At 44.5% G+C, this 24,155-nt stretch overlaps 1 protein-coding gene across 1 annotated transcript; it reads right to left on the bottom strand.

Moving 5' to 3' along the window:
- Positions 1-973: 973 nt before the first annotated feature.
- Positions 974-22,796, bottom strand: kif5c (kinesin family member 5C; the record flags this gene model as incomplete). Its single annotated transcript, XM_084478187.1, has 25 exons — positions 974-1,194; positions 1,476-1,689; positions 1,887-1,991; positions 2,916-2,987; positions 3,324-3,384; positions 3,476-3,577; positions 4,061-4,170; positions 4,272-4,348; positions 4,573-4,690; positions 5,114-5,302; positions 6,321-6,467; positions 6,891-7,097; positions 7,901-7,969; positions 8,455-8,642; positions 9,748-9,896; positions 12,203-12,351; positions 12,830-12,934; positions 13,973-14,097; positions 14,565-14,652; positions 14,862-14,917; positions 15,008-15,056; positions 15,450-15,554; positions 16,481-16,554; positions 16,978-17,065; positions 22,671-22,796. 25 exons carry the CDS (start codon positions 22,794-22,796, stop codon positions 974-976), a joined length of 2,994 nt encoding a protein of 997 aa, XP_084334313.1.
- Positions 22,797-24,155: the final 1,359 nt, after the last annotated feature.

Genomic DNA, 24,155 nt, shown 5'->3' with positions numbered 1-24,155 from the left:
AGACTGGCTTAGCTGGGCACAAACACCAATGGCCACCTACTGGGGCCGTTCCCATGGCCTCCTCAGGACAGATTGAATCCTGAATGTCTTTGAAATGTAATTAATTATTCTGGATTCTCTGACCGAGGGGGATTCATCTTAACAAAGGGCCAATTGAAGGAGAGCGGGCTGACGGCAATTAAATCAACCTGATTAATCCTTTCTGAAGGAGGACAATGAGGAATCGGCACAGGGCTCTCTCCAGTGCCACCATGACGTTAAAAACCAGGAATGTAAAGAAAGGAAACTCTCATTCGATTTGTCCCTGAATCAAGCATTCAAGTCATGTCGGCGCTGTTGTATTAAATCATCAAAAAAGAAGGGCGCTAGTGTAAGTGTGGGAACCTGGATTGCAGTGAGTGGTTATTGATCTCCATTCATGTTAAAGTGTCCAGACTTCCTGTCTCAACACTCTCTGTCTCTGCTCTACTCCCGTCCAAGCGCCTGGTTCCCATGCTTTCCAAAGCAGGATACAGTACCCACTAACCTGTGGTGAGGCCACGTCCCACACTGCTCTCAAACCCAATAGAGGCTTGAAAACATGATACTTTTTATGAATGGCCCCGCCCACACAGGACCTTAGTCCACCTTGGCCCCGCCCACACAGGACCTTAGTCCACCTTGGCCCTGCCCACACAGGACCTTAGTCCACCTTGGCCCCGCCCACACAGGACCTTAGTCCACCTTGGCCCCGCCCACACAGGACCTTAGTCCACCTTGGCCCCACCCACACAGGACCTTAGTCCACCATGGCTCCACCCACCCAGGAAATTACTCAATCTTGGCTCCACCCACCCACGTTTTTAGTTCACCTTGGCTCCACCCAACCAGGTCGTTATTCGACTTTGGCTCCACCCACCCTAGCACTTTAGTCCTATTTAGCTCCACCCCCCCCCCCCCTGTGCCTTGGTCCACCTTGGCTCCACCCACCTGTCTACTTGCTGCGGTGCTGTTGGGGGTGAGGGTAGGGCTGCTGAGGCTGCGCCCGGTGCAGACCGGGGTGGTGCTGACTGGGGTGGTGGTGACGGGGGCTGGAGACGCCGCGGCTAGCGCTGCTGCTGCTGCTGCTAGCGCCGCTGCCACGGATGGAGGGCGAGGAAGAGGAGGAGGAGGAAGGCTGCGGCTGGTGGTGATGGCCGGCGCGGATAGGTTTGGCTGTGTGGGAGAGCAGAGGGAAACACATTATGGAGGCTGTAATGCGGCAACTGAAGACTGAATTTTTGCTTATTTATTTTCATGTCATTTTTTTCTACTTTAACGACCGAGTTAATTTTTCGAAAAAAGTTTAATGAAATGAAAGTACACAATACTTTGACAACAATCAAGGTTATGACCATAGGACCGGGCCTGTGAGGCCTTTTGAGATAGAGGGCTCTAGTTGCCATGACGACAATGCTGACAACCAACCCCCCCCCCCCACTCCCACGACGCCCCACCTATCTGGGAGTGCCCCCTCCTGGCCACGTTCTTGGAGCGCAGCGCCTCCTTGATGCGGTCCACCTCCTGCTGGTAGCGCTTGCGGTCCTTCATGGCGCCCTCCTTGGCCGCCCTCAGGGTCCCCTCCAGGGCCTTGACCCGCTCCGCCGTCGCCCGCAGCCGCTTCTCCAGCTTGGGCAGCTCACAGCGCAGGTCCGCGTTATCCCGGACCAGCTGGAGCACAGAGGCCGCGTTAGGAGAAGGTGGTGGTGGTGGAGGTGGTGGTGGTGGTGGTGGTGGTGGTGGTGTGTGCACTGTGTGTGTATTCAGTATTTGTTAGAAATGTTGTGTGTATGTGTGTGTGTGTGTGTGTGTGCGTGTGTGTGTGTCGTTGTGTGTGTGTGTGAGAGATCTGGTCTATCTTATCCTACCTGTTTGTGGACCTTAGTGAGCTGTTCCAGATTGTTCTCCAAGAAGACAATCCTCTGTTTCTGAGCCAGACTTCCTCCCGCCTCATCGCTGTCATTCTCTGCACTCTGATTGGACAGGAATGAGGACGCACAATAGATGAAACAGATGGGAATGCGGTTATATAATGCGGTATACAACGCCTCAATTAAAACCAGATCATTAGATCGTCGGTAAGCACATGAACTTGTTCTTTGTAACTTCTTCCCTGCAGCCATCAGATATGTTCAAAGTATGATTTGTTGATGTTGATTGAGTCTTCCCTGGATGTGTTTAATTATTCAGGCATTTGAACTAATCTTGTTTATTAAAGTGATGGCTGTGTTGAGTTAATTCCAAGGGAAGGTCTGAAATGCCTTTCTCTCTCTACTTCTCACTTGGTATGTGTTCCAAGATACTCAGGACACTTAGTATGGAGCAACTAGTCTAATTCAATGCGTGCTTTCTCCAGATTGACACAAAGGCCTCTTTGTGAACTTGAAGGGCAAACTAGAAATAATGTAACACTAACATTTAATCTTGAATTCAGTAATTTGAAATTGAGACTAAGAATCTGCATGGTGCTCCATAAGACCAACTGAACCTCCACCAGCAACAGTCTTCTGTTATCTGGGGACATCCACAACAGAGCTGGTTTGACTATGGCAATATGGAATGCTTTCATACTCTATAGTAATGTGTGTGTGTGTGTGTGTGTGTGTGTGTGTGTGTGTGTGTGTGTGTGTGTGTGTGTGTGTTTGTAGGCCTACTGTGTTGTACTATCACTTTTATCATTTCAAGTTTGTATCCTACAAAAATGTTTTTTGGAGAGTACATACAAGAAAGAAGTAATATATAATATATAATATTTGCATGATTGGAACACTGCGGCAACAACATAGGTTTTGTTTATGCTTAATTGTTGAGCATGTCTGTGCACTTATCATAGATTAAAGGAGGTCAGGCCTGCAAACTTGGTTAGGGTGTATGTTTACAGTACAGTCAATACTTACATTCTTCACTCGCAGGCCCATGTCATCAATGAACAGCTGGCGGAGATTGAGAAGTGTCTGCAGCTCTTTGGTCTAACAAGGTGAAAACATGTTGGAGTTAGCAAGAGTTCTCCTAGCACATAGGAATAAATAGGCTTACGCATAACAAGCAATTTAGCAATTTAGCTCTCGTTGTTTACAGACATTACAGACATCATGCAAGGAAGTTCAAAGTAAATAACCAAAAAAAAGGATGAAGTATAAAGTTATATTCTGAAAAAAAGTTCAAAGGTTGTTGTTTTCCATTCATGCCATTTTATAATATTTGCAGGCTGTCATGCAAGGAATTTTAGATATTAAAGCTCCTGAATCCAAAGCCTGGTGCACAGATTGATCAATAACATTAACATGTTAATGTCAATAACATACCACTGTCTCCTCCAGACCCTTCAGGTCGTCTTTCGCTTGCTCTCTCTTTTCATTGGTAAACCTGAGCGGGACAAAGTGCGCAAGTGCAAGTGGTTACCATGGTTACATCAGAGCGGAGGGACGCTGAGTCGAGCCTGTGATGAGACGCTTACATGAGCTTCTGGAGCCTCCTCTCCTTCTCCTGTTCCTCTGCCTTCAGCTTGGCGTAGTCCGCGTGCATCTTCTCCTGCTCCAGCTGCAGGCCCTGGTTCAGACTGGGGGAGACACACACACACACACACACACACACGTACATCACACATCACTTCAGACAGCGTTTCAAAGAGTTGACTTCATCGAGTCAATTCAAGTCATTCTAGTCATCAAAATACATGTAAATGAATGACATGTCAATGGTTCGTACGGAATAATCTCAGGCACCTGCTGAAGTGTGTTGCAAAATGTCTTTCCTAATTTCAATTTCAAAAACGTAATTCATAAGGTTCCGATCCTATATACAGTAGCCCAACCAATCTCATGTATGCCGCTCACGCCTATATAGCATAACGATTTCCTGTGCATGTTGTATGTTACTAAGTAAGTGAGCCTTATGTGGCACTGATTCAGAAAGCCGTCTCCATCACCACGTGAAGAGGACCACGTATCTACTTGGACGGATAATGGACGTTCCTCCCCCCCAGCTCTTATCTAAAGGATAGTGAAACGGTGAGCGGTGAGTGTGCTGCGTGTGCGCTCACTCTCGGAGTTCGTCCAGACTCCTCTTGTTGTGCTCAATCTCGTCCCGGAGCCTGGAGAGCTGCTTCTGGTGGACCTCTCGGTGGTTCTCCATCTGTTCCTCCAGGGTTCTCTGTGGGAGCCATGGGAGTGATGTGAACGAGCCCTGAGGTTCTGGCAAAGCGTAGAAGTGGTCGTCGGAGAGGATAAAAGGAAATAAAAAATAAGTAATACCTTGATCTCCACGGCGTCTTGTAGTATGGCCATGTGCTCCTTCTCCTTGTCCATCACATCCACCTCTTGTACTTTCCCTGAGGACACAAAGACCATCTCTTCACTACGGTCTTCGCAAGTCGTTTTCACTTTCATATTTCAATCCATTTTTCCAATCTGCCTATTTAAAATCAAAATACGTACTGTGTCTTTACCGATGAGGATTGTATCAAACTGCAAATATTTTTTTCCAGATCTAACATTTTTGAGGCTGTTTCCTTAGTTGTTATATTATTAGTCCTATTATATTACTAAGGCGAACCTTGAGCCTTCAGTTTGGCCACTTCCTCCATCAGCCCATCCTGGCTCTCCTCCAGCTGTCTCTTCTTCTGCTCCACGTTCTGCATGTAGTCCGTCAGAGACTTGATCTTGGCCTGGTGCTGTTGGAGGGCAGAACCATGAACCCAGAACCTTCGGCTCACGTGTTACTCAATATCTAATCAAAGTTCCAGTCTCAAAGGGCTCACAGGCCACAGTGAGCCACCCCCACCCTCAACCCACGCCTTCTAAAGGGCAAGGAAACACTCTGAATCTCAAGGACGAAACCAGGGATCATCCAGGGATGGTTAGGAGGGCAATAGGTGCCAAAATGAGCCGATAGCATAAACAAGTAAGTAAGAAGTTATCAGTAATGAGTTCAAGATTAATCAGACGTGAGCTGTTTATCCAGCACACTAAATGAGGGGTATTTCTGCCGTCTTGCTATGGGTACAACGGGGGAAGTGGTGGCTACTAGGGAGTACGCTGTGGAACGAGCTGTCAACTAACATCCAAAAGGGCTTTGGTGTCTCGGCGCCGGTTACCTGGGAGATGAGCATCTGGCAGGAGGCCAGCTCCTTGTCGCTGGCCTGCGCCTTGTGGCTGGTGTCGGACAGGCTGCTCTCCAGCTGCTTGCTGCGCTTCACCAGGGACTTGACCTCAGACTTCATCTTGCTGACGTACAGGCGGGCCATGGTGAACTCCTCCTCCATGACACCGCTGGACTCGGTCATCTGAGCACAGAGCGACCCACGGGAGAGGTGAGCAGAGAGACCCAGGGATACAGGGAACAACTCCCCCTGGGGACCGACACTGACATGACCAGTCCAACCTCAAGGGGCTAAATCACAAGCCCTGGCACATTGGTTCATGTGGTGATGTATCATCCTAGTCATGCCGCTGCATTAGAGTGTGCGAGCTGCCAGTCCACAGCAACATTATGGCGAAATGTCGACTATATCTGTCATGGACCGTGAATGGACTGCAACACACACACACACACACAAGTACACACACACACACACACACACACACACACACAACATTTCTAACAAATACACACACAGTGCACACACTACAGAGCAGGAGATATATGGGGGTACCGTCTGTGCACCTCAAGAAGGACGCATCACGGCGCATCATGGCGATATCAAAGTCATACATTTCACTTGATGACTTTGATATCACTGCATGTTTATATAAGGGTCCCTCCCAGCTTTGATACAACTGTATAATTATATAAGGGTGTCTAACGACTTTGATATCATGGTACCTGTATATTTTTATTACTGTATACAAACATACAGTGGTATTAAAGGTTTCCCTCCCAGCTTTGATACCACTATATATATTTATATGTATATATAAAGGCTTACTGCTTTGATACCACTATACATATTTATATGTATATATAAAGGCTTACTGCTTTGATAGCACTATATATATTTATATGTATATATAAAGGCCTACTGCTTTGATACCACTATATATATGTATATGTATATATAAAGGCTTACTGCTTTGATACCACTATATATATGTATATGTATATATAAAGGCTTACTGCTTTGATACCACTATATATATGTATATGTATATATAAAGGCTTACTGCTTTGATACCACTATATATATTTATATGTATATATAAAGGCTTACTGCTTTGATACCACTATATATATTTATATGTATATATAAAGGCCTACTGCTTTGATACCACTATATATATGTATATGTATATATAAAGGCTTACTGCTTTGAGGTCGCTGGTGCCCAGGACACTGCCTATGTCGCTGAGGTCCCTGAGCAGCAGGTTGAGGATCTCAGCTGATCTCTTCTTGTGGTGACTGCTCATCTCCTGCAGCGTGGTCAGATCCCTCTGCACGCCCTGCAGGTCATTCTGAAACACACACACACACACACACACACACACACACACACACACACACACACACACACACACACACACACACACACACACACACACACATTGAATTTGGGGAAAACCAATTGTCTCTACGTCTGCCATGGTATATTTCTTATATTTGCATATTTGCTTGTTTGGTTGGTAACCTCATCAAAACGCAGCATGTTTCCCATGTGAGATGTGTCACAGATGATATTTGATGCAGTTCATTTATTGGCCACAAAGGGGGGCTGCAGCGATGAAACAGAAAGCTGCTCCTCCTTCAGGATGTGAAATGATGTGCACAGCAAAAACCCCCCCTTCAAGTCATTTCCCCCTCATGCATTGACACAGGAGGTCCGTTCTTTGACGGGGACGTGCGACGCTCGGACCGGGGGGGGGGGGGGCGAGCCTCACCGTCTTCTGGCTGAGCTCCTCGTTCAGCTGCACGGCGTGGCGGTTCATGTTCTCCACCGACTGGCTCTTGTGGTCGTAGTTGACGGCCAGCTCCTCCAGGGCCTGCAGCACCTCCTTCACCTCCTCCTTGGCCGAGTCGTTCTCCCTCTGCATGCGCGACAGCTCCTCCTGCAGGCGCTCGTGGTCACGGCGCGAGGAGGCCAGCATCTGGACAGATGGGTGGATGGATGGATGTGTGGAGGGATGTGTGGATGGATGTGTGGGTGGATGGATGTGTGAATGGATGTGTGAAGGGATGGATTTATGTGTAGATAGATGGTTGGATGGATGTGGAGATGGATGTGTGGTAAATGGAATTATGATGGACAGAGAATTTTATTAATTGATGGCAGCAAAGGAAATGGATGCATGTTTGGCTAAAATATCAATCGGAATCCCGGTCGATCCGATGGCTCTCCTGGGATATCCTGACATTATAAAGGAGCACTTATCTACAAAAGACTAAATTATAGAGCGACTGTTGTTTCTTCTGACAGGTAAACCATTTTCAAAAGCTACCTGCTCTTCAGCGGTACTTGAAATACTGCCGCAGTGTTGCTATGGAGACAGCCGCCACACTCAAAGCAAACACTTTCTAGAAAATTGCTTTCAGGCGATTATTGTGATGCAGGGCCGTGAGTAGGTGGGTAATGTATGACCGGGTTATAATAGAAAAAAAAACTCAAGACACGTTCAAATGAGTACGTTGCCTGCCACAAGATGGTGCTAGAGTACAAAGGTATTTAATCTAGTTTCGTTTTCTTAGTGCATTATGTTCAACGTACTGTTTGGGCGTTTACATCTAAGCCTGTTGTAGACCTTCGCCGATGGAACAGTCATGTGCTACAGTATATAAATAAATGTAAGCTTCGATAAAATCAGGGTAATTCGACCTAGACGGGATAGCGTTGACCACCGTAGGCCAGCGGGGTTTCACTGGAGGAGAGGATGCTATATATGACCAGGCTTACCTCATCTTGATCAATCATCTGCTCTGAGAGCTTCTCAGACGTTTGGCTGTGTTGGTTGATCTCATCGTCCTGAACATGGACACAGTGAGTCAGCATTATCACCTCGTGTTACAGGATGCCCGCATGCTCATTTACAAACAATGAATTAGCCAGGCCCGATAGATAATCCTAATGTACCATATACACAAGGTTAAAATGATTCTGACTGGTTCATTATTTATTCACTGACTCATTTGCCTCTGGACATACAAAATGGAAAGGCCTTGAATACTATTGTTATTCCGGAGTTACGTTCCGGAGTTCCGGAGACCCCACCAATATTGTCATATCGTATTGTATCTCATACGATATCATACAAAGTACATTGCTGGCAAACAAGCATTTCAACTAATTTCCTTTAGCACTGAAGTCTTTCTATATGTGTGTATTTTCTATATTTACACGTTTAGTATATTTAGTACAGTTTTCCGACCTCTGGCTGTGGTTTGGACGCCTGTAAGCGACTCTGTGCTCCTCCTTCACTCAGCGGTGTGCGTTCATGTGTGGGAGCCCACCTTGTCGTCCAGCTGCTGGTAGAGCTCAGTGATGAGGTTCTCATACTGGGCCTTCTCCTCGTCCGCCAGGGGGGCGGTGGGAGGGGCCAGCGCCTCGATGGTGGGCGTGGCCTCGCTGCCACCGCCGCCGCCGCCGCCACGCTTGCTCTCCTTGTTGCTCAGCTGCTCCTCCACCGGAACGGCCTCGCCTGAGAGAGAGAGAGAGAGAGAGAGAGAGAGAGAGAGAGAGAGAGAGAGAGAGAGAGAGACGAGACGAGAGAGAGATATAGAGAGAGAAAGAAAGATACATACGAGAGAGATTATATTAACAACAATCAATCAGACAGATTTAGATATATAGAGAGAAAGAGAGAGACGAGACGAGAGAGAGATATAGAGAGAGAAAGAAAGATACATACGATAGAGATTTATATTAACAACAATCAAAAATGTGTGTGGCTCTGTACAGTAAGTGTATGTATCTATCAGGATCTGTAGAGTCGACAGAAAGCGGCTAAAAGGCATATCCAGCCATCCTGCTGAGATGGTAACCATAGCGATAGACATTCTGCCAGCCTCCTCTTTGCTGAGTGAGACATTCTGCTGTGACAAAGTACCACTCTTTTGCTACCATTTAGTACGCCATTTTGTCTCTTGTTGCTCATCACATTCATTATTTTGACATTAATTTACCTTCCGCAATGTGAACAAAGGAATAATATAGCCATGTCCCCAAAAAGGTTTCATACTCATCAAACCCACAACACAACACTAACTAGATTGAGCCGTTGTCTGTAAACGTCTGTTCCTCTTATTATGTCTGTTTTCTGTTTCTTATAATGTCCCTTTATTGAGCGCAACGAGATGAGGCAAAAATAATGATGCACCGTGCATGGGTGCAGCTCAGGAGACTGTGTACCGCTCTAACATGCATATTAGGATTCTGCCCAGACACAACCCCACTAGGAACCCAAGTCACGTCCTATCAAAACATGCTCCCAGGCTCTCTGTCTTGTTGCTGTAAGCCTAAGCTGTCTTTGTTTCTCTCTCTCTCTCTCTCTCTCTCTCTCTCTCTCTCTCTCTCTCTCTCTCTCTCTCTCTCTCTCTCTCTCTCTCTCTCTCTCTCTCTCTCTCTCTCTTTCTGAAGGTGCACTAACCCTGTCCCTTACCTGTTCACCCCCTCTCTCAGTCCCTCGCTCGCTCATTCCTTTTCTGCTTGCTCTCTCTCTCTCTCTTCGATCGCCTCCCATTCGTCTCATGTTTCCCCTCTCACCAGGACACAGTATAACCGGTGAAAAAACGTCTCCACCGCACCTTTCCTCCAGCGCTTGAGCTCGTTCTCCAGCTTCTGGATCATGATCTTCAGACCCCGGGTCTTCTCCTTCTCCTTCTCGTACTTCTTCTTCCACTCCTCGGCGGTGAGCTCCAGGTTCACCGACACCGTGTTCTTGATGGTCTTTGCCCTGGGAGAGAGGAGCCAGGGCGTTCATTAGGGGTTAGGGTTCAGTGGCAGCGGATCAGGATAGGTGGACCGTGGGATGGCTGGAGGACGGAGGGCCGGGTGAATGTGTTTTACAGTAAACGTTTTTACAGCATGGTCAATTAAGGTTAATTGCCGGCTTGAGCTAGCACCCCAATTTACCCCCTCGGACCCTACACACATTGGCGGTTTATTTTTGATGTAAATGTGATGAGACGGCTCCATGGTTCCAGGGGTGGGACTTGGGTAGAGGTGTTGCTGCATTGTCTAGACAGAGACAACGCAGTGATATCAACACGAGTAGTTCTAACTGGAGAGACAGTGAAATCCGCGAGCTGCTGATCATGTAGAGATGAGAGAATTTGATGCAGTCGCATTAAACAAAGACGGGGAAAGACGGTGCGATCTACGAGGGGGCGGCATTAGCTCAGGGGGTAGAGTGGGTTGGCTGGTAACCGCAAAGGTTGGTGGTTCGATCCCCGGCTCCTCCTAGCTGAGTGTCGAGGTGTCCATGAGCAAGCCACCTAACCCTAACTGCTCCCAACGTGCTGGCTGTTGTCTTGCATGGCTGACGTGAATGTGAATGTCAGACAATATTGAAAAGCGCTTTGGGTGGCCACTGGTTACAGAAAATGCGCTATATAAATGCAGTCCATTTACCATTTACGAGAAAGACGCAGTGGAACTTTCCTCACGAGGCTTTTGTCGAGATAAAAACAAGTCAGCAAAATAAAGAATGTGTGCGTGTTTTAGCACTTGTAAATAGTTAATGCGTTTGTAGCCTACGCTCAGATGTATACTCATTCTTGCATGCAAATCTCTTGAATCATAAAAAAATAAAAACATTAGTTGTATGCAAATGATTCTAAAGAGACCTCCTCTCTCCGTGCGTAGCCCCGCCTTCTCCAGTGAATGAAGAAAGCCCGCTCCGTGAAGACGGGGGGTTTTACCCTCTCGGTTTTACACAGGCAAGACAGTGAAATTGCCGGGCGTGCCAAGCCGCCGGCCGCACAGGCTTGGCAGTGTAAAAATGCCCAGTGAGAGGGGACAGAAGAGGTGTCTGCACTGCATTGTTATCCTGAAAGCACACAGAGTCTGAATAAAGCGCGCTGTATTTTTTTTTTTTTTACTTGCTTCGGGGCTCAAGTCTATTTGGGACACGAAAATGTGAAAACTTTATTTTGTCTTGAGCCTTCTGCAGATTGCAGAGCGTCTACCAAGTTACGAAAAATAATAGTGCTCATAGAGGTCATTGTCATTTTTTTTTGCCCGGAGACATCTCACCAGGTTTAATTGGATGTATCCACCAAATTATCATGGGGTAGGAATAGGAATAGGAATAAAGGAATAAAAAAGACAAAAAAATGTAATTAAAATAAAAGCTATTTTTACATTATATCAAAATAAAGCACATTGGTACATGAAAATGCGGATATTTCTCTCTACAACCCAGCCTCAAACAGAAACCCAGAGGACTGATGACTGTCCCTCTGCTGACACCGGCTGGTGAAGGTCACAGCAGTGTCAGCCGGTTATTATGGCCTCTTAATGTCTGTCTGCTCTGCCCAATCTACCAGGGGACGGCTCCCACTGCAGCAACACACAGATAAATCACCTTAAAGAACCCTTCCGTTTTAAGCGCATCGTTAAATGGAGCTGCCACTGCACACGGTGACAGACCGACTTGTACACCCAGGAAACACGGGGCTTTCTTTATCATGTGACTGTGTGGGACTGATAATACAAAAATATATGAGATGGGAGTATATCATTTATTTTTTTTATATATATTTTTTTAATTATATTTATTATTATTATTTATAAAGAGGGCGTAGGCACAGATTAGCATCGATTTAGGGGGGATGCAGGTCTCAATATTTAGAACACGTGCATTAGCCCCCCCCACATCAGAGAAGCAGAGGACTTTTGCCTCTTCTCTTCAGCACCGTGTGCTGAAGAGGCACACACACACACACACACACACACACAACCACACACACACACTCCCAAAACCACACAGACACACACACACACACACAACCACATGAGAGCCCGAGAGCCTTATTGCATTATATTGCAATAAACGTTGTGTTGTTTGTGTCACCTGGTGCCTAAAGTTGTGTGCTTTCCTTTACATTAATAAAGACGTTAATAAATTGATGCAGAAAATTGGTGCAGGAAAATTCTCAAGAATGCAGAAAATGAATTGTTTGACGACTAAAATGTGGAGTGGGGTCGGACAGTACAGCGTGTAATGCGTGGATGTTGGGTCTGGGAGAGTGCGCCCACCTCTGTCCGAACATGAGGGTGGACTTGGTCTCGGCCTCGTTGTAGACGGACGGCGAGCAGCAGATGACGATGGTGGTGCGACAGTTCCCGCCCAGAGAGTCCTGCAGGATGCGGGTCATCTTGCTGTCCCGGTACGGCACGTGGGTTTTCTACCGATCACAAAGGGGCATGTGTAAAACCCTGGCGGGGAGCGATGGTTTCACCAGCTGGCAAAATGAGTGTCAAAGAAAACCAAGTTCATAAATTTGTCAAGATTTATTTTTCATGCATTATCAGCATGCATGTCTTTCCCCTCTAGACACGGTTATTGTTGGACAATGAACCAATCTCGACAATTTTTATTACGTTACTTTTATTTGTAATTGTTAAAAGATACAGGATCAGTCTCAAAACAATGGATATCGCCTAGGGAGGTCGGACTTCCTGTCTTCGTGCAGTCTATATTGGGCATTGGTAAAATTATATCGCTATTATATACAACCCACTTCCTGAGCAAGAGCACAGCGATGCCTTCCTGCAAGTGATACCCCTCCCCGGGGCAAATAACCTCTTTCCTCACCAGAGTCAACAACGACGAGACACACAGACAGACAGTCAAACAGAGGGACAGACAGGAAGACAACTCACGGTTCCCTCGGCCAGGGCAGAGATGACGTTCCCTAGGGCCGACAGAGACTTATTGATATTCTTGGCTTCGTCCAGCACGGATCCCTCTGCGCCCGTCTTACTGACCTGGAAAACACGGCCAGGGACACACGGCCCACAGGGTGTCAAACAACGTGAGAGTACCTGCGCGTCAGGAGTATTAATACCACGGTGTGATAGTTGGTGTGGCGTGTTGTGATAAAACTAGGTCAGAGGAAATGACTGGAAGGTGGAAATGACTGGAAGGTGGAAATGACTGCAGCTATGCTACATTATGTACATGCAAAGCAACACGATCAATAAGACGCATAGTGCCTCTTCCCGTCCATCAGGCCATTGGTCTGCCAGTGACTGAGTACTTTGCAGTGACTACACAGTGTGCAAAAACCATAAGTAGGCCTACATGTTTGCATAGCCATAAGCATTGTATTTCAGGCCTGCTAACTTGTATGAATGAGCCTTATGTGCCTGGGCTGAAAAGGATTGAAGATTAATTTCTGGGTTGTGTTATCTAATATATATATACAGTATATATATATATATATATATATATATATATACACACATATATATATATATATATATATATATATATATATATATATATATATATATATATATACATATCTAATAAACTGATACATAAAATGACAATCAGCAAATCTTGTCATCTATTTCCTACCTTTACTATTCAGTAAACATGTATATCCTTTCGGTCACTGGTAACTATGCTTGGCCTGGTAGCTGGGCTAGGCTGAACTGTAGTCTGAGGCTGGAAGCTAGCCTAGGCTATAGTCTGGGGCTGGTAGAAAGCAAGACTATAGTCTGAGGCTGCTAAGAAGGCCAGGATTTCATCTGGGGCTGGTAGCTAGGCTAGGCTATAGTCTGGAGATGTTAGCTGTGCTAGACCTTAGTGTGGGAGTGGACCCTAGTGGGGGGCTGGTAGCTTGGCTAAGCTCTGGAAACAACTAAATATAACAGACGTACATACTAGACATGTATACTAGACAAAAATATGGTATCACTTATTGATCAGGCTACCTGTGGGTACCTTGATCACTTATTTAGCAAGTGACCCCTCTATCATCACATAAAGACATGTGGGAGAGCACAGGGGAGGAGTACCTTCTCGCTCCCGGCCAGGTCCACCAGGTAGAGCTTCCCCGACAGCTTGGTCTCTGTCTCCACGTTCTCCTGCTTGATGTTGATCAGGAAGATGCTGTGACTGCGGGAGCTGTGTTCGTTCATGTCTGGTGAGAGAGATTCCGGAGGGTTCTGACGGAGCCCAGCACAGTGACGCATGCACGGGCACTGGTGGTTCACCAGTCGGGGAACTAGTGGTTGGGTCAGACACAGCCTCGACTGCTAAGGCTCACTTCTGTTGGCTGTGTGCTCCACTGGCCAACAAGAGAACATGGAGCGAGATCCCAACAGTTTGGGGAGGCCAATCACGAGTCAGGGGTAGAGCTTGAGCTGTGCTTGGGTGGACTGGTCTAGCTCGACAGCTATGTAAAAGTTAAACAAGTGTAATGTTGACTAGTTGAAACACTTTTTCAACATCAGGACAACGGCCGAAATCGATGAAGCTGAAGGTTGAATGCCCAGCTTTGGTCACCCTGATACCTTTCCTATTGTCGCTAGTGTCACGCTGAAGTACTGCTCTAGTAACGACCGGATGTTGTGGACAGTTTGGTTAGAGAAACGGCAGCTCGCTCACTTGTGACGGCCACATGGCGGTTGGCCTTGCCATCGTCGATGACGTCCATCACCTCCTCCGGGCTGGAGACAAAACGCTCCGTGCAGCCCTGCACAAATAGACAGACAGACAGACAGACAGACACACACACACACACACAGAGTGGGAGAGAGAAGATGAGTTAGTTATTCATCAATTCTTACACATTATTGTATTTTAATTCTCTAGGTTTCTATGTGGTTTCTTTGAGGTTTTATATATATATATATATATATAGATACATATCAATATTTAGAGAAATAAAGAATACAGCCTCACCTTGACAAACGGAACTCTGTTCTTGTCTTCATGAACAGCCAGGTTGGTTTTTGACACTAGGGAAACAAAGTGGTTACAGCTGTAAACTCTTATGTTTAGTCTAAAGATGTGAAATGATCGTGCTAGCCAGTGTGCTAACCACTTACCATCAAGCAAATCTCTGATTTTATCCATGTAGATTTCAAAATAAGAGACCTGCATCGAGAAGAAAGAAGTTCATTATTTATAAATATGAAGTTAAACAAGCATTCAAATTTTATTATTCTATAAAATGGTGAACCATGCTTGTTCATGCACACATACACTTCCTGGCACACACACACACACACACACACACACACACACACAGCAGTTGGATGAACTGTACACCATATGGCTCATGTCCTTCGCCATATTGGAAATGGCAAAAAGCCTTAGTGTTGACTCCAGGGTTGTTTTGATTTTAATTTATTCATGTCATTCAGTGAAGCCAATGAACTGAGAGCAAAAATAAACAGTGTGAGAGTGTGAAAAGCTTTCAGGAAACCAACAAGGCCAGCCCAAGAGAAGCGCTTTCCTGGGGGGGGGGGGGGGCTGTGTGTGTTTTACCTTGATGTGGAACTCCAGGTTCTCGTCCATGGAGTAGATGTGGTCGAATATGTCCGTGGCGATGCGCGGGATGATGCCCATCCCGTGGGGGTCGTGGAGCTTACCCTGGGAGGATATACGAGCACAGGCTAAAGTTAAAATACGACCACAGGCTAAAGTGCATCATACACACACCTGACCAACAATGATGGACAGTAGAACAATAATGAACGAATAGTGACTACATCGTTACGATGTGGCACAAGGATATTTTTCCTGTTATGTCCATATGTAAGGTAAACAAGTATTTTATTCATAATCACTTCTGAAATTGTGTATAGTTTGCTGCTCCCTGTGTGGACATTATTAACTCTGCTATCTGCTATCCAATTCCAAGCTCCAGGCCCAAGGGAGCTTCCCCAGGGAAGATGAATGCAATAAAAGATTATTGACTCTGTAATAATAATGAGCTGAGCACGGGGAGAAATGGTTTGGGCTCTGGGTGTGGCGGTTATAGATATCGGACTGCGGTTATGACTGCAAATGTTTTCTGAATCACCTTTTTATAAATAATCGCTGTGGACAACTAGAATGGTCGCCTGTTTCCCTGGTAACGGAAGTGTGCAAAATTATAAATAAAATAATTCCCCCCAGTTTTATGTCTAGGGGGCTATTTTTTCCTGGTCATGGAAACAATAAAACGGTCTGTGAAGAAAATATATGTGCTTTAGCTTTGAAGACAGACATCTGAAGACTGACATCTGAAAGTAAATCACTGGGGTTGAAAGGGGGAAGCAACAGATAATGTCTTAGGCATGAGTCCTTTTAAATGCTCACTGTTTATCAAAACACAAGGAGTCGCATTTCAAACTGTTTATAGAAACAAAAGCATTTAGCTCTTTCTTCTGTTTTTTGTGAAAAGCTGTACATAGTTAGGAGAACACAACAATGAACAAACACATAGTTTAAGATGGGAGGATTCAAAGGTTTGAATGAACCCAACAAATACAAGCTCTGAGGGTGAATGTTTGAGGACAGATTCTGGGACTGACCTCCATGGTGTGGGTCTTCCCGGATGATGTCTGCCCGTAGGCAAATATGGTTCCGTTGTACCCTCCCAGGACATCTGTAACACAGCAGCAGCAGCAGGCCTCATTTAGCACAGACTGGACAAGGATTTCAACACTAGATCACATGCATCATATTGAACAACCTGCAATCTCTACTGCCTGTGTCTCCACTGTGAAGCTGAACATCACAGCAAGACACAAGGGAAAGTCAAAATTGTGCTCCTGCTCCCGGTGAGTCTATTATGTTATTATTATAGAATCATGGAGGGTATCATTCTGATAATGTTAATATATTGTGTATTTGCATTTTTAGTGCATCCAGTTTTGTAACTGATATATATTTATGTTTGTGTTTCAGTTTCACTCTTTGAGTTTGAGTAAACCTTCCTAATGGTGTGGCTGTGGTGGAGTATACAACAAGAGCAAGAACTGAAAAGCGACTAGGCTTTGATTGAATACATTCAACAAAAAAATGAAACCTTTGACAATCTGCTTGGCGCAGGTGTCGTACACCTGCTCCTGGACTGTGTTGGGGGGCAGGACTCGGTCAAACACATAGGGCTTGCCCTGCAGGAAAAAGAGCAAAACCTGAGTCATTCAATTCAATAAATAGAACGAGAAAAGACGCAGTGTCACGTAATTCCACTGGCTGGTTATATTCTAAGCATATTCAGGCACTGAGAAAATGACTTTATGTATACAATATCTATAAATGTGAAGAAATTATAATTAAATATATATACAATGAAAAGCAATAATAGTGCATGAGCTGTGAGCTATACAACATGAAATGCAGGCAGCTGTCAACCGTGGAGTCAAGGCAGGATTTGAATTCTTAGCCCAACTGAGACGTTTCTATCATATTACATATATATTGACTTTTACTTAAAAAGGAAATATATGAATCTAGATTGTTCATCTATGACGTCTAGATAAATCCAAAAATCCAGCATGATAGAAACGCAAATCGGACGGTGTAGTGATAGGTGTTAGACTTCTAGAACTCTATACTGACATTTACACAAAGAGGATATGTATACTGTTCAGCATTTACACGATTCACGCCTTACATTTCTTACTTTGATGCCTAAACTATGCAGCGCCAAAGACTTCTCATTTGCATTAGAAGCAAACCACAGCCCAGGGGCAACACTTTGAATCCCAACCCCCTCCGAAGGCGAGGTCTGGTTAGAGGAGACACGCGACCTTGAAATGAATGTTATTGACAATTCCCTCTCCCTATCTTATTCTATCTTCCTGCTCGGTGTAGAATGAGCTAAGGTAGCTAGGTAGAAGAGACTAGCCCTCTCTGACCTCTCCTTGACCCTTTCCTCTGGTGAATCCCCGTCGCCATCTTGAATAGCTGCTCAGTTCACCAAGAAAGAAAAGTGAACTGAAAAAGCATCTTTTCATGTGCAGAAAACACACAGACACATACGCAGTGTGAATTACAGACGGTTTTAACATACACATTATACTGTAATACTGTACTTATTGACGACATTATATTGTAATACTGTACTTATTGATGACATTATACTGTAATAGCGAGAAGAGTGGGAGCTGGGAATCAAGCCAGAGACAAAGACAGGGACAGGGAGAGAGAAAGAGAGAGAGAGAGAGAGAGAGAGAGAGAGAGAGAGAGAGAGAGAGAGAGAGAGGGGAAAGGGAGGGGGCATATAGAGTGGAATGTTTCTACAATAAGGAACAAGCCAGTCGCCACGGAAACTGCATCCTGCTGGTAGCAGGCTGTGCTGATTGGCTGCCAGGTGTCCCTGAGTAAATGAAACAGGACTTAAGCATGATGTTTGCTGAACGATAGAGCGCTTTCTCAACGTTAATCTGACTCCAACACATACCGTGTTGATCAGCCTGTTGAGATGACAGCTCAAAATGCAAGAATATTTTTTGGACTCCTCTAGTGACATTATCAGTTATTATTGGCATTAAGGCATTAAATAAACATCTACATGTATATATATATTATTATCTAAGACTGTATATTAATCTGTATATTATTATCATACTATTGTGTGGTCATTAACGCCACACATTGTACTACAAACCGTTGTGCACACCATTTATTTTGCATTAAACTAAGAGCCCTGGTCCACTGATATAGAATACAAAAGGTCTACATAAGACCAAGCTTGAGACCTACACACACACACACACACACACACACACACACAGGCTCTAAAATGGCATGCTGGTCGTCCTGTCAATAATTGATGCGGGCCCCCCGGGGCCCCTCTCCACGGTGATGCATGATGTTCCCCCAGCCCAGCAGAAAGAGCCCTGCATGATTGAATCCACATGCTCCTTCCACACACACACACACACACACACACACACACACACACACACACACACACACACACACACACACACACACACACACACACACAGGGGGCGTTGATACTTTGATAAGAGCATGTTCACCTCACAGCAGGTTGATCGTCCAATTACATCTAGCATGTTCCGTCGTGTCAGAGATGGAGACGACGGCAGACGATTAAAACAATGTCGCTGCTTCTCATGAAACCATGATTGATTCCTTTATTGTCATGTGTATGCGTGGGCGTGCGTTTGTGCACGCACAAACACACTCAAATCATTTTGTAACGTCTGATGAGGCGTGTGTCTGACCACTCCCCGACCAATCATATCCACTAACCCCTTGTCCCCTATCTCCATGGAGACAAAATTACCCCAGGGACCCCGTGCAACGCTCATTCATTTACCATTCCTCTAAACACACAGATGTACATATTACACACACACACACACACACACACACACACACACAGACGCACACTACAAATAAGCCTGGACAATTATAAACTGTGTAAAATAGTGTAATTGCATTGTAATGAAATATAAAAGCAATATTTTTTTAATATTTTTCCCCTATAGAACACGGTACTGAACAATAACCGACTACCAGTATAGAGCTACCTTTGACAGAAGGTTTCAAATGGATTTAAAGAGAACAGTAGCTATCAAATCCTCTGTTTGAGGAGGCCTTGGTGCACAGGCCCTAGAGGCCCCTCCAGCCCAACCATGTCTGGGGAAGCCCCCCTCCCCCAAAGGCCCATCTGTTGGCTGCAGGGGCTACATGTTGGTATGGAGCTGTAGGCTTATAGGAGTAACACATACATGGAGGCCTACATCAACCTAGGGTATGAGTGATTTAGTCCATGGAAACATTGTGGCCACCTCCTTTTTAAACGATGCTATCATTTTATTACAATTATTGTAATATATGAGCTCACTTTAATGATTAGCTTAGAAAAATGTCAAAGGTGGAGCCAATCAATACAATTAACATAACCACAAGGCCACAACAGAAGCCAGCAAACAAAACACGTATTGTCGATTTCAATTCAGAACGGCAGATGTTGAATGGGAGTGTGGACCCACCTACAATTTGACTTTATACACATTTATATGACAGACAGACTGCTAGACATTTCCCATTTCATACATTTAATTCACACCACCCATTACCCCTCCCCAAGAGCCCATATGTCCTCATCATCACCGCCATCGCCCCTCACCCTTCTCCAATCATCACCAGCACCATACATGTTTAAACAAAGCCTGGGTTACCGTGGGTAACCATTTATTATTCAGTAGCTAATAATAACAAAGAATTTGTTACGCTGCAGTTTGCAATTAAAACAGCCAATGGATGTCTTCTCATAATGAGCTGTGTGTGTGTGTGGACAACAGGTCCCGTTGCAAAAGCGTCCATATGTGAATATCTATTAATAGCCTCCAAGAAATTAGAGAACCCAACATTTTTGCTTTAGGTTTTAGTGAAGACATTGTGCAGAGCATTTGCCATTATGATGACATTTCATAGGCCCACATTTTTGAGAATTGAATAGAGATTATCAGATCATCTCCAATGGTAATTAGCTGTGCCTCTCTACTGCATTTCTGGTCAGCTAAGTACTGCACACACCTCAGCATATGGAAACACAACATATACTGTTGGTATACAGGTGGTGCTCAGTATGATACAGGATATATCGTAGTTTAGATATGGTTATTTAACATGTTCTCTATGGATATTTTTTTTAACTAGGCAGCTGTTCTGTGGGACTCCCATAGAGAGATACATACTGTCTAATAGCACATTGCTAAGTATGATATGCCATAAGTGTCTAATGGTCAAATATGTGGGTAATAATGACATTTTCCTTACCCTAACCCTAAATCTTTTTTTTTTACATTATGCAGGCAGCCTAATCTGTGAGCCTGTGTGCCCCAGGGGTCCTCAGAGAGACCAGGATACAGCGGATTGCTGATTGCCAGGACGACCAGCACTAGGAGGAGAAGGTGGAGAAGGAGGAAGTGTGCTGATTCCTATAAATATGCTTGTCTGCTCTATATTGCTGGCTTAACTGGTACTACAACACCATGGATACTAGAACTAAGGTGTTGGAGAATATCTCCAATACAATTGGGTTCCAATAGCAACAGCCTTACCAAATACTATATAGGTCATGTATTTTTGCTATACAATTTTCTCTATAGGTCCCCATACGTCCCTTCAAAAGAAAGGTCAGCATAAATTCTGTGAAATCAATACATTAGACTGGTCAATAACATGAAGCGTATAGGACTGAATCACTATCAGCAGGGAGGAGATGTCATGAGTGCATCATGTGTTATTATTATTAATATAATAGCTAGTAAATATAGCTGATATAATTTACATAGCTAGCACAGACAGCCGAGGCAGGCTCCTTTTGATTCAGTGGTGAATACCTTTATATTGCCCCCGCCCCCCTCCCTCATCGCCTCCATCCTCCGGCCATTAGCGAGGATACTTATTCACGCTGGCTAGACTCTGGCCCCTCTACCCCAGATCCCTTCTTCCTATACTCCTACATTTAGAGGTCCCCGTCTGCTGTAGCGACCTGGCCAATTTGGGAGAATTCACTCATGAATTTAGACATCAAAAAGACAGTAATGGGCTCTATTCAGGCTGAATGAAGCGGCCAAGCAGGCGTACATTTCCATCATCTCCATCGCTGTTTGCTTGAAAACACACAAAGGAGTGTTTTTTTTTTGCTTACTGGGGATGAAGGAGTATGGTTATTAACCCGGCTTTAACAACAATATGTGTATTGTGATTCCAGACAATACAAAAGCTTTCATACAGAGAGCAGAAGATCAATTGGCTATGTCCAGCTTTCTCAATCAAGGAATGCAACTAGAATTTAGTATTGTTTTTTTTTCAAGTGCATTTACACATTTGTTCTGTTTCTTTTTATGAAATGAAGCATTCGAATATCTCAGATGAGGTGGTAAGACCTTGGTAGTTAGCTATTCACTCGAGGAATACAAGCAAGCTACAAAAGGAATAAATTAAACCTTTAAATAAATATATATTGTATTCGTCAAAAATACCCTAATAAATATCAAGCAAACTTTATTCAGGTCGTAATTGATATGTCTTATTTAATTGTTGGTTGACAAGGCTACATCATATAATATTGTTTCAAGTAATGCCAAGCAAAATTATGTAAAACCTAATAATTAGTCATAATATACAAACTATAGTTTGCATATACTTAACATGTTCCTAGCGCTGCAGTTCAGTCTATATGTATCATTCCAGTAATACCAGTTAGGACAGTAATTCCAGTAATACTATTGAGAGGGGAAGAAGGAAACAGAGACCTTGTTGATTAGGAGCTCTTTGTCGTCTGGCAGATGAAGAGATCATGTAATTAGATAGCAATACGATGATAGAATGAGATATGAGCGAGATGATGAGAATTGTCAGACTCTTAACTAGCTTAACTTCATTTTAATTTGAGGATTCAGTTTGATCTCTTGGATTATTGACTTTTTGAGGATGTGGTAGTAGGCCTAATACAAATCTCCATATCCAACAGACAGAAAGGGGGCAATTCACCTAGATGTAGGCGAACCCACGAGAATGCGCAGCACAGACCCCAAAACAACAGTTTTTTTATAATCCATATTAGTTGAACATATCCCAAAAAGGCGAGCCAACGTGAAGCCCAGACAAACTCCTCAGAAGGCACCACCTCTAATGAGACATCCATGCAGGCCTACCCTGTGATAGACGCACGGACACGTGTGTGAATGTTGTGGTTTTGTAGAAAGACAACAAACCGCATCCACTCACCGTAATGACCACAGTATCCTCCCCCTTAAATTTGGGGATATATTTATCCCCCCTGGAGAGTTCAGAGTCGTTGAGTGGCCTGAATCGGCACATCACTTTAACGCCGCACTCCGACGAGTCCCCCATGTCGACGCCTCGGGTGAAGTTCAGAAAATGTTGAGTAATAAAATAACCCCCGAAACCTGCGCTGCTCCTGGCTCCAAAATGTTCACGCTTTTGGAAAAACGCGACGTCAGATGCGGGATTCCGCCGTGGTTACACCTACAGACAGCCTACAACACGAGCAGACGCCCTCCGTTCGAACAATTCATTATAAACTATGTTTTTTTTTTCTATTTCCACGGAAAACTATTGGGCGAACGTAATTGGTTAAACCTGGTTTGCCTTTTTGTGTATCGAGGTTCCCGCGTTGAGTTTGGGCGCTCGTTTATCCTCTGCTCGTCTCAACATCAAAGCGCGCCTCTTGTGCCATCCTTCCTACCGCAGGAGCCAGACCCATTTCCCAGGGATGCTGTCAGCATCCCACCGAGGACCACTCGAGAGGCTCGAGGGTCACGTGGTTATGGACCGTAGCCCGACAGAGATTAATGGTGGGAGATGTAGTTCACTTGGATATGCCTGTCGTTGCAGCTCAATGTCACTAGACCCACCATCTGAACCTCATTACAATATTTGTTTGGAAGGGGGAAAAAAAATTAAAACACGCGGATAACTGAGTTATATGACCGATCTCGACCACTTGGACCATGGATATGGCTGCCTGTTATTGATGCCTAAATCAATTACTGCACCACCTGCAGTTTAGAACTGGAAATTACAATAAGAGCTACAATACGATTGACAGGAGAAAAATAAAATACGCTCCCTAAAAATCAAAGATACAGAACCTAGAATATGAAATTGGTGATCTATGGTTAAAAAAAAATAACCACACAAAGTCGGTCAGCAGTGACGTAATGAATAGATGTATTTTTTTTTATTTCCCAGCATTTTTTTTCTGAAACACACAAGAACAAGTAACAAGGAAAAACGTATGTCTGAAGACATAGTGCATGGAATCTAAGCATTACACATTTAAATACAAATGTGTTTGGTTTCTTTGTGTCCAACATCTGTACAGGGTTAACTACATCGACTACACTACCACTATGGGGGAAAGGCCTGGCACTGACCATCAGACATTGTTTCAACATGTTACTTGATCAAAAGGAGAGGAGGGAAACGTTTTGTTTTCTCGAAAAGCAAAATCAATGGCTTGACAACCCAGGAGTTTAGTCCCCGCTCACTTCCTCACGTGTGTGAAAAGCTCTACGCAATAGACCGCTCCACTCCTGTGTTCATTGGCTTGTGTCCCTACCCGTTTAAAAAGGCAAATATATTATAAAAAAGTTTCCCCATTTAACATTTTTTTCCAAGGATGCATATATTTGTTTTTGTTTGTGTTTTTTTTCCAGAGAGGATTTAAATAAATAGGTTTGGGTGAAG

The sequence above is a fragment of the Micromesistius poutassou genome (genome assembly GCF_964030765.1).
Source record: "Micromesistius poutassou genome assembly, chromosome: 14".
Taxonomy (NCBI): Eukaryota; Metazoa; Chordata; class Actinopteri; order Gadiformes; family Gadidae; genus Micromesistius; species Micromesistius poutassou.
This window is presented reverse-complemented; position numbering and strand designations above follow the sequence as displayed.